The sequence below is a fragment of the Notolabrus celidotus genome, chromosome 18, assembly GCF_009762535.1.
Source record: "Notolabrus celidotus isolate fNotCel1 chromosome 18, fNotCel1.pri, whole genome shotgun sequence".
NCBI classification, from domain to species: domain Eukaryota; kingdom Metazoa; phylum Chordata; class Actinopteri; order Labriformes; family Labridae; genus Notolabrus; species Notolabrus celidotus.
In genome coordinates, this window is record NC_048289.1 from 3,901,340 (window position 1) to 3,912,342 (window position 11,003).

Consider the following 11,003-nt stretch of genomic DNA (forward strand, 5'->3'; position numbering starts at 1 on the left):
ATGAAATTGTGCTGTATCATAAAACGGCACTCTTCGTAAGGGGGAGGCTGTAAAGGCACACCGCTTCAGCTGGCTCAGGGAACATCAAAATGTCATTGGTGAGGAGCAGGAACACAAGCAGTGTCAGGTGTGTCCCTCCGCCACAGGGACTATCCAGCTCACTTTAACCCTGTAGTGCAAACAGCAGAGGCATATGTTATTTCAGGTCTATGGTGAGAGGCTGGAAACATCCGCTGTACAGACTGTTGAGCAATATCATTAGGCTACAATGAACTCCTTGTTCCACCTCTAACTAAAAGGATGTTTAAAAAAAGCTCGTCATGACATAAAACAAACATGTCATCTCTCAGTTTTTAGTTGTACCGTCGTTTAATAGTTTAGAAATGATATTAAATGAATCACATTAAACCACAAACGCTTTTAAAAAGATATTCTCGGTGATTCTGCTCGAGTTAAATAGTCCACAACACATGAAAGGCAAAGCACTACCGTAAATAGAACCAATGCGGATGATTGAGCACAGAACCATCCAATCAGAGAGCGAGTTCGCGTCGTTGTTGATGACGAAGCAGCTTGTAGCCAATGGGAGCGCGTTACTGGGTGTTGACCTCTGCGAGCCGCATCACCACCCCCTCCATGTCCGTGGCGGAGGACTACTATATAAACAAACCAGCCCAAGTTTTAAAGGGCAGAGTTGTAAAAACTCCCAGGCTGTGGGGAGTTGGCTTGCTAGCCTGTGAATCGGAATTGAAATATAACCTGAAGAAGAAGATACAGAAGACAAAGAATCGCCTGGAGAACTATAACATCATTTTTTAACTCCTTCAAGAAATAATATCAAGAGGCTGTGCTAGCTTCGTGTCTGTGCGGACGGATTTGACTCCTGCATGAAGGATCAGCTGTGAATTTCCATGTAAGTTAATATTAATATCAGCTCTACGTGCGTGTTTGTGATGAATCAATGTGTTTATCTTCATTATACTCGAAATAACACCGATTAGTGATAGTCATGTCGACATCCTCAGGCTGTAGCCACCTAGCTTATTGAAATGCTACCAGCTCGGTGGACTCTGCGCAGATTAAATGTACTGAATAACAGCTGTGTGTGTGTGTGTGTGTGTGTGTGTCTGCGTGTGTGTGTGACAGCTGTGTGTGTGACGCTGTCAGCAGTGTGTGTCTTATGTGAGCTGGACACAATGTCACAGCGAGGAGACGCTGATTACCAGCTGCTCGGGCTAAACATTAACAGGATCTGTCGTCCTGATAGCTAGCTTGCTCCTCTGTGTTCACACCCTTCATTAAGCTGGAGAGAGAGAGAGAGGGAGAGGGGGGGTAGAGAGAGGGGGAGAGAGAGAGAGAGAGAGAGGGAGCTGGATCAGGCTGGACGTGACGAGAAAGCTAGTCGGGTTTGCATTTATTGTCCCTGTCGTGCTGCCAGTGAGTGAATGTCTTGTGGTGCGGGTTTATGGTCGTGGTTAGACTTTGAATGTGGATTATGTAACAGGAATCCTCGTCGTAGGCTTGTACGTGCTCTCCTCTCTCCACAGTAGAAAACCCTTCACTTCGGTTTTAACAAAATAAATTGGAAATCCTTCTGACTATTGACACCTGCTATCAGATCCGGATCCACCGCCCTCCGCAGAGGTCATCCACGCGTGCGTATCCAGTCCCAGGGTAGCACACTGTGCTGACACCGGCTCTGAGTCAGTGGCCTCTGTTTATTTATAGCTGTTGATATTGTGCAGCTGAGATGGAGCAGTGCTGGGCTCAGGCACAGGGGGGAGTGAAGGCTGGAAACCAAGCACTAGGAGCTGATTCACATGAGATGTTAGGGGTGTCAAACACAAGGCCCGCGGACCAAAACCGGCCCCCCCAGAGGTTCCAATCTGGCCCTCAGAACGACATTGCAAAGTGAAAAAAATTACAAAGGCTGTTTTCAAACCTCCTACTATACTAGCAGTACGTACTGATTTGGCCAAAATTCAGTATGTACCATGTGAATGAGAACAAAATCTGCAGTATGCCAAAACTACCTGGATGTTGTACTGATTCAGGAACATGTCTCAGTATGCAGCAGACCAGTCTCCTTCACGTACTGTTCCCCACAATACACAGCGCTAATGTTCTGCTTTTTCTTTTTTCTTTTTTTTTGACGGGGGCACTCAGTTTTTATGTGCTGTGAAAATTATTAAATTCCATATAAACCACTTCTTAACTTTTTAAATAATCAGTGATGCTAAAGAAGCAGTTTATGTGTCAGCTTGGTCGTTGTTTACTACCGCATTACGAAACCGGAATTCCAGTGACGTCTGGCTCAGCATCCTGCAGACCAGATCCAACAGAACAGTCAGACTACGTACTAAATACAATTACGCATAGGTGTTTTTTAACTGTTTATAACTTAAATATACAGAGTGAGCAATTTGGGGTTCAGTGTCTTGCCCAAGGACTCTTCCGCATGTGAGTGCAGGAGCTGGGATCGAACCACCTTTAGATTGAGATATAATATTTCCAGCCACCATGTCTCTAAAGACATTCAATGATGAGTCCTGTGTCATACGTTTTGATAACATAGAAACAAGGCAGGGCTGACGAAAGCATTTTATTTTTTATTTAACCTTTATTTAACCAGATAAGTCCCATTGAGATCAAGACCTCATTTTCAAGCATGACAAACTCACAGCAGTTTGATGTTCTCTTTTACAAATAAAGTCCTTCTAAATGCTTTAAATTATGTTTATGCTTGAAATATATTTTATTTAAAGGCTATTTAGGTAGTCAACATAAACATAAATGACCTGACACATACACACCTGGGTAACAATCAGTTTCTGGAGGTTTACATTGCTTGAGTCAAATTGACCCAAGGACAAACGGTGTTAGTAAATTTGGGGGTAACAGGAGGATTAACTGCAAATTTTTAATAAAAGTAACTACCATTACAAATTCGTCCCCTGGGGGTCGCATACAATCAGAGTGGTGACGGAGCGCACCTGAACGCCACTTTTTTCCAGGACTTTTTTTCTCAAAGTGATAAAATAGATGACTTGCTGTTTGCTTAATCCGGTTGAGATTCATAAAGACTTTTTAGAGTTATAAGATGATCCACTAACTACTAACACTAACACTACACCCCTGCATACAACACTGTCCAGCAAGAGGGCTGTTCCTGCTGGAGCTGAGGGGTCCAAAATAATCAACTCTACCTTCTTCATTATTATAATCTCAGTTCTTTTGCTATAAACATTACACTCTGTGTCAGGTGAATGGGTAACCTGGGTGTTTGGTGTGTTCGCAGCAGGTGTCAGTGTTTACAGAATATCATATCCGGCCCATTATGAGACTCATCATGGCAAAAAATACAACAGTTGTTTTTGTAAGATAGTGTGACTATGTGATCATTTTCAGAATGGACTTTTTTGCACTCAAACAAAGGGAAACATTTGGAGTTGTCGTTATTTATAGGTTATTATGTTCTGATTTTACTGGTCTGGCCCACTTCAGATCAACTTGGGTTGAATGTGGCCCCTGAACTGAAGTGAGTTTGACGCCCCTGAGTGTTGAATTAAAAACAAACACCTCCATATTAATTAATGACTCTGTTTTTGTTGTGTTTCAGGATCCTGAACCTAAACCTGCTGCAAGAAGGATATACATTTTGGAAAGAAGCGCTCAATCAGTTTCCCCTTCAGCCGATCACTGCTGCCTTGGAGGTTTTTGCAACGCTCATAAAAAGAAACTCTGTGACAGAAAAAGAATCACCCTCGCCACTGAAGCAGCTATGCAGCTTGAAATTCAAGTAGCACTCAATTTTATTATTTCCTATTTATACAACAAACTCCCTCGACGACGTGTGAATATCTTCGGTGAAGAGCTCGAGAGGCAGCTGAAGAAGAAATATGAAGGCCACTGGTATCCGGATAAGCCATACAAAGGTTCAGGGTACAGGTGCATCCATGTAGGGGAGAAAGTGGACCCTGTGGTCGAGCAGGCAGCCAAAGAGAGCGGGTTGGACATCGAAGATGTCCGGAATAATCTCCCTCAGGACCTTAGCGTGTGGATCGACCCCTTTGAGGTTTCATACCAGATTGGGGAGAAGGGACCAGTCAAGGTGCTATATGTGGATGATAACAATGAGAATGGGTCTGAGCTGGACAAAGAGATCAAGAACAGCTTTAACCCTGAGGCACAGGTCTTCATGCCAATCAGCGACCCTGTTGGGGCTTCCTCAGAGTCCAGCTCCCCCTCCCCTCCTTTCGGGCAGTCTGCTGCCGTGAGCCCCTCCTTCATGCCACGCTCCACCCAGCCTTTAACCTTCACCACTGCCACCTTTGCTGCCACCAAATTTGGCTCCACTAAGATGAAAAGCAGCGGCCGGGGCAACAACGCCAACAGCAGCAGTAGCAGTAAGGTGGCTCGCACCTCCCCTACCAACAACCTGGGTCTGAATGTCAACACCCTGCTGAAGCAGAAAGCCATCTCCACCTCCATGCACTCACTGTACGGGCTGGGCCTGGGGCAGCAGCAGCAACAGCAGCAGCAGAAGGCCTCTGCTCTCTCCCCCAACGCCAAGGAGTTTGTGTTCCCCAGCCTGCAGGGCCAGGCCAGCCCTGGAGCCGTGTTCCCCGGGGAGGGCTCCTTGGGACTCGGCCCCCTGCAGTACAACAATGCCTTTGACATGTTTGCGGCCTATGGAAGCCTCAACGACAAGTCCCTTATGGATGGCCTCAACTTCAGTCTGAGCAACATGCAGTATTCTAACCAGCAATTCCAGCCAGTCATGGCTAACTAAACTCATCATCGAGATGTTATTTATGAATGATGGTGGCTCAAAGAGAAGGAAAAACAAAACGCACACTTAGAAACTGGACTTTCAAGGATCTAGTCTAGTCAGTCAAGCGCATGTGCCCAAGGGTGTTTTTACTGTGCCCCCTTGAGTTTGTTTCTACTGAAAGCTTGTTGTACAAACACATCCAAGCTTGGTTACTTCAATTCAAAATGCATCCTTGTTTTTCTTTTTCCTTTTTGCCAACCAAGCACAAAATTTTTTACCATGTTGAGAAAATTCTCCAAAAACTAAAAAAACAAACAAAAAAAAAAAAACTACAAGCTTCAAGTTTGGCCTCTTACAGTATTTTACAGGTGGTAAGACAAGGCTAATTTTTATGAATTGGCACTACTAAGTGGGGTTACTTGGTCTTTTTCTAATTGTATAATTTAATTTAGTACAGAGTTTGTAAGATATCAGAGTATATATTGTTTCTATGACATGGTGTTGCATTTATATCTTTTTACTACTCCAGTGATCTGTGATGGCTGCAGCAGCTTTTCCTTATTTTTCTTTTTTTAAAGATAATTGTTAAAGAAATCCATCTTTAAAAAAAAATACATGAAATATTCTGAAGATTGTGTACAGAGTATTCCTTAGTGGTGGAATTCAAGTGTAGGAATATTTGCTTTTTTCTGAGAGATGAATTGTATTTTCTGTTAAGAGGTTAAAAAGATTTTTGCTATACTATGGACAAAATGTAATCGTATGGATATTAATTTTGTACCTACATTGTGCAATACTTGATAAAAAATACGGTATAACAAAGTATTTTGAGTCAGTGTCTTACATGTCAAGAGGGACTGAAATAGTTTATATTGTTAAGTTTGTATTAAATGCTTAAAAATTATATGCTTGTCTTTATTTTTTTAATTTCATATTTGCACCCTGGTCTTTTTAATAAAATAAATTACAGTTGAACATGATCCGTGCAGAGCCCGTTCTTTGATTTTACTGCTTGTTTACACTCTGACGTCTGCTCTTAATGTTTAACCTGATTGGCTGTTGGGTAATCGACAGCCTGAGTGGTGATGGTGTTGATGGTCACATGCTTGGAGTTGCCTGTGTGTGTGTGTGTGTGTGTGTCATGAGGGCAACTTCAGGCTAAAAATGTACACTCCACTGTGCGAGCTGAAGCTTTATGAAGTGACACTCCGGATGTGTTCAGGGTTTGAAGGTGGAGGTTAATGTCACTGTGAGCGTTTAGCTGTGAAGACAGGTGGAGCTCTATTTATGATCTGTCTCCTTCATTGAAGGCCTCTCTCTACCTTTTGTTTATTTTGAAGGTGGATCTATCTCGTTGTCACTGGTGGCCTCTTTGTTCCTGATTGAAAAGTATGTTTTGTGTTTTGAATCATCAGAAGTCTGCACTGAATGATGACGCACACAATAAACATCTTCAGCTTGATTACAAAACATGTATACACTACCTGTCAGAAGTTTGGAAACACCTTCTCATTCAAGGGTTTGTATTTATTGTAATTATTGTAAACACTGTAGATTAATACCAAGGACATCAAAACTATAAAAGCACATATATGGAATTATTTAATTACAGTATTTCTCAATTGCTAAAACACATTTCTTGACATCCACCACTCTTTTCTCAACACTATAAGCACACAAAAACAATTTTTCAAACTGCATTTACCAAACCTCTGACTCTTCCTGCAAAACCAAACAATGTTGTCAGATCATACCCAGAGTCAATCACAATTAAAAACAATACTGAGCAGTCATTACACACTACATTAAAAACTGAAAACACAATGCTCAGGACATCAAGCTATAGAAATAATGTTTATTGTAGGCTCAATGAATGTAGCACCTGTATCCAGTCCAAAAGTAAACACAAACATAAATGAGAAGAACATGGTCTATCACAGTATCTCAGATATCAGATGTTACTGTTCTTTGTCTTTCACGATTTCGCTCCCCTCTTCTACCTCCTTGACCACATATTACATGCACTCTTCCTCTGCCTCTCAGATTATTTCTGTTCATTGTACAGCCTTCAACAACCAGTGCTCTCTGAACTGGTTTATACTGGTTTCCTCACATCATGAGCCACAAGTGTGATCAGTTTTGAGTGGCTGTGTTTAAGCTGTGACACCTCTGCTTCAAATATGTTGAACTTTAGCTACCTGTGCTTACCATTATGCAACACAAGTGCATCACAGTGCAACATGTGTTTTAGTGAGTGGGGATGTGTTTGAAGTTGTGTCTAACAGGTGAAAAGTGCTGATGGTTTTACCAAAAGAGTGACTGATTCAATACATGGGTTCATGCCGCTAAGAGTTTGGTTCAGACAACAGGGTTTAGTGTTTTAGCAATTGAGAAATATTGTAACACAAACCTTATCAAGAGTTCATTTGTAGAATGACTTGCCTTCTTAATGTGTTTGAGACCATCAGTTCTGTTGTTCAGAGGTTAGTACACAATGGATACCCCTATTTGACTACTGTTGTAATCCAGATTATGGCAAAACCAGATTATTTCATAGTTTTGATGTCTTCAGTATTAATCTACAATGTTGAAAATTAGAATAAATACAAACAGTTGAATGAGAAGGTGTGTCCAAACTTTTGACTGGTAGTGTAGATCAGGGGTTAAGTATTTAATAAAAGCTGTTCACTTTTTAATTTAATTTACAGTCAGCATTTTATGTTCCTCTGTAGATGGATTAACTTTTTCTAAAAACAAAAGCAGAAATTCAGTTTCCCTCCAGTCTAACAGTGAATACTACGTCTCTGTTAGCCTGAAAACTCCAGAAACAGTATGGGAGAGTGTAGTGATTCCTATGTTTGGCTTTATCATGGCTGTCATGTGAAAGAAGAGCAGGTTAAAGAACAAGCCAAACATTCATCCAGAGCTGCAGCGACCTAACGCTCCAAAGACATAATCACATTTATAATCATGTATGACTCAAAGGTCTGAGGAGGAAAGCAGCTCCAACTATTCCTCCTTTTTACTTCCTCATGCACACAAGTGTTAATACAGCCATGCACATGTAGCCATCTAAATACACCTACAGCCTGTTTAAGGTGCTTGTAAATAACATAGTTATGTGTTTACATTTGAAAGTGCCTGACTGAGTGACAAATACTGTAAATACCTTTTATATCAGTGTTATGACTGAATCATTATAACTATGATTCTAATATGTAACGCCCACTACGCTGCTAACGTTCTTTTGCCTTTTATCTATCCTTTTATTTAATATATCAAAAAACAAGCATTCATCTGGAGTCTAGATTATAGTGACTGAAGAATTACTCGAAAGAACACAACAACTTAACTTATTTTTATTTATATATCACCTTTCATACATTCAAACATGCAGCCCAAAGTGCCTCACACAAGAGCAAGAGGTAAAAGTGGAAAGATAAGGGACATAAAATACTTCAAAATTAAAATCATGACAGTAAAATAAACAAAATAAAATCAGATACATTTCAGAAAAATAAAGTAATGTTATTACAATAAAATGAATAAAATAAAATAGGATAAATACCAGAAAATAAAACAAGATCATTAGAATCAATTTGATAAAAAATAAAATCAGTTAAGTATCAAAACAAACCTTAAAAATACTGGACAAAAAAACAATGCAATACCACCACTGTAGGATACTGGAGAAACATCATCTTTTGAGCTTTGAGAATTTTAAATTGTATTCAAATGTGTGTCTTGTGTATAAGATTTTAAATGGCTTGGCCCTGCCTCCGCTGCGTCAATTTATCAACTTTCGGTCAGTGGACTCCGTTAAATCAACAAGAATCTCTTCGTTCAGAAATTGCAATGTGCCCTTTCGCCGTACTGCCTTTGGGCAGTCAGCTTTTTCTGTGAAAGCCACAACTCAGTGGAACACCTTACCGGAGGACATTAAGAACAGTGAATCTCTCAGCAGCTTCAAAACCAAACTGAAAAGTCTGCTAAAGGACACTCAACACTGCAACCACTGATTTGATACTTTTAACTTGATATACATACTGTTTGTTTGTTTGTTTGTTTGATTGTTTGTGTGTGTGTGTGTGTGTGTGTGTGTGTGTGTGTGCGTGTGTGCGCGTGCGCTTGTGTGTGTGCAAGCAAGTGTTTTTACAATGTGATGTTTTAATTGTGACCTGCCAAGGGACTGCAGATGTAAATTAGCTTTAAGCTAACTCTGGTACAATGCATCAGATGGTGACATTTATGTTAAATATTGTATATGGTCCCTTTACAAATAAATCGAATAAAAAGAAAAATAATAATACAATAAAATCAGATAAATATAAAAAAATAAATAATGTTAGTACAATAGAATGAATAAAATATGATAGGATAAATACCAGAAAACAAAATCAAATCATTAGAATCAAATTAATAAAAATAAAATCAGATAAGTATCAAAATATTAAATAGAATCAGATGAATATCAAAACATATAATAAATCATTTCAATAAAATAAATAAAATACAATCAGATAAATATAGTTCAATCAACTAAAATCATTGCAAGAAAATCAACAAATGAATAAACTGAATCAGATAAATACCAGAAAAATAAAGTAATTACAATAGAATAGATAAAATAGAATTAGATAAATACAAAACAATTAATTCAAATCATTACAATAAAATAAATAAAACAATATCAGAGAAATATCAAAAAATAAAATAAAATAATTACAAAAAATAAATACAATTAGATAAATAACAAAAAATTATCCAAATTCATTACAATGAAATAAATAAAATAAAATCAGGTAAATATATGAAAAATAAAATAGAATCATTACAATTAAATTAAATCATTACAATAAAATAAATTAAATTAAATCAGATAAATTCCAGAAAAATAAAATAAAGTAATTACAATAAAATTAAAAATCAGAAAAATTTAATAATATATAAATAAAATGTAAGAAGAATAACATAAAATAAATAAAAATGATGTTAAAACAATCGCCATAATGGTAATAGTAGCAACAACTGTACCGGTACTAACTGGCTGCTTCTTGACTGCAGTGTTTCCACCAAAAGGTGAATGTTGTTTAATCTGGGCCTTAAACAATCATTGAACTGGAACCAATCACAAACCAACAAGTTATAGATTACTGAGTTAACTTAGAAAGCCTGAGCAGTTAGAGATGCAGAATAATAAAACCATATACAGCCTGGAGGGTATTTTTTGTTTAAAGAAATATAAATGAGCGTGCCAAATAAATGCTCAGAAACTCCACAGTTTTGAAACTTACTTCCTTAATCTCCTGGGAGAGCATTTGCAAAGGATTAGATGGAAAAGTGTTTTTCTCAGCTGTTCTTAAAATACTTCTGGTTGATGTTGTGAATCTGATCACTGCCTCAGTGTAAAGACACAACACACAGGCTGTGGTGGATTATAAATGGCTGAGAGCTGCTCAGATTTCATTAGGACGTATGACAGTGAGTTATGTGTCAGTGTGCTCTGATGGTCAGTAAATATTTGGAGTTTCAAATCCAGTCAGGTGCTATTTCAGGAACACTTAACTATTCAAACCAAAGTCCACTTCCCATAGTGTGTTGTTGTAATTAACTGGGTCGGCCTGTACCAGAGGAACTATTTTAGTCCTCAGCCCAATTTGCTACTTTTCAATACTGAGGTCTCTCCAGCTTTGCAGTCCAGTGGACAAAAAATATTCAAAACACACAAACGCACACACAATTATTCACGCACACACAGTTCCACATGACTAGCTCAGCTCTCTGGGATAAACAGGCCCACAGATGGTCTGGTGTCACACCATCTGGGAGACTCCCAGGGTGCGGGGTGTTGCCTTGCTGTGACTCCATCTTGTCTGTTCCAGAGCGTGCTCTCCCCTGCTTCACTGAGATACATTCCTGACATGAGCTTCACGTACAACACGCAGGTTTCTGTCATACTGTATCCCTCACACACCCTGCAGTGCTGTGCACACAGCACACAGAACCTGTGTTTGTTCTGAAGGGTGTTCCTCCGCCAAGTGGTTAGACCTAATGGGAGTTCTACACGGCAACAAACATCCAAGGAAGTAAAGACTGGCCTCAGTAACTCTAATCTTATGATACTTAACTATTATCTATACAAAAATGGAAGTTTATATGGGGCGCCGTTTGTGCACACTGAAAATAACAACAACAATTCTCCAGATTTATCCCCAAAATGTCATAAAAA

At 39.2% G+C, this 11,003-nt stretch overlaps 1 protein-coding gene across 1 annotated transcript; it reads left to right on the forward strand.

Moving 5' to 3' along the window:
- The first annotated feature begins 676 nt into the window (after positions 1-676).
- Positions 677-5,754, forward strand: LOC117829936 (protein Tob1-like). The gene is made up of 2 exons (XM_034707754.1): positions 677-913; positions 3,620-5,754. Exon 2 carries the CDS (start codon positions 3,782-3,784, stop codon positions 4,790-4,792), a length of 1,011 nt encoding a protein of 336 aa, XP_034563645.1. The 5' UTR covers positions 677-913; positions 3,620-3,781; the 3' UTR covers positions 4,793-5,754.
- The last annotated feature ends 5,249 nt before the right edge of the window (positions 5,755-11,003 follow it).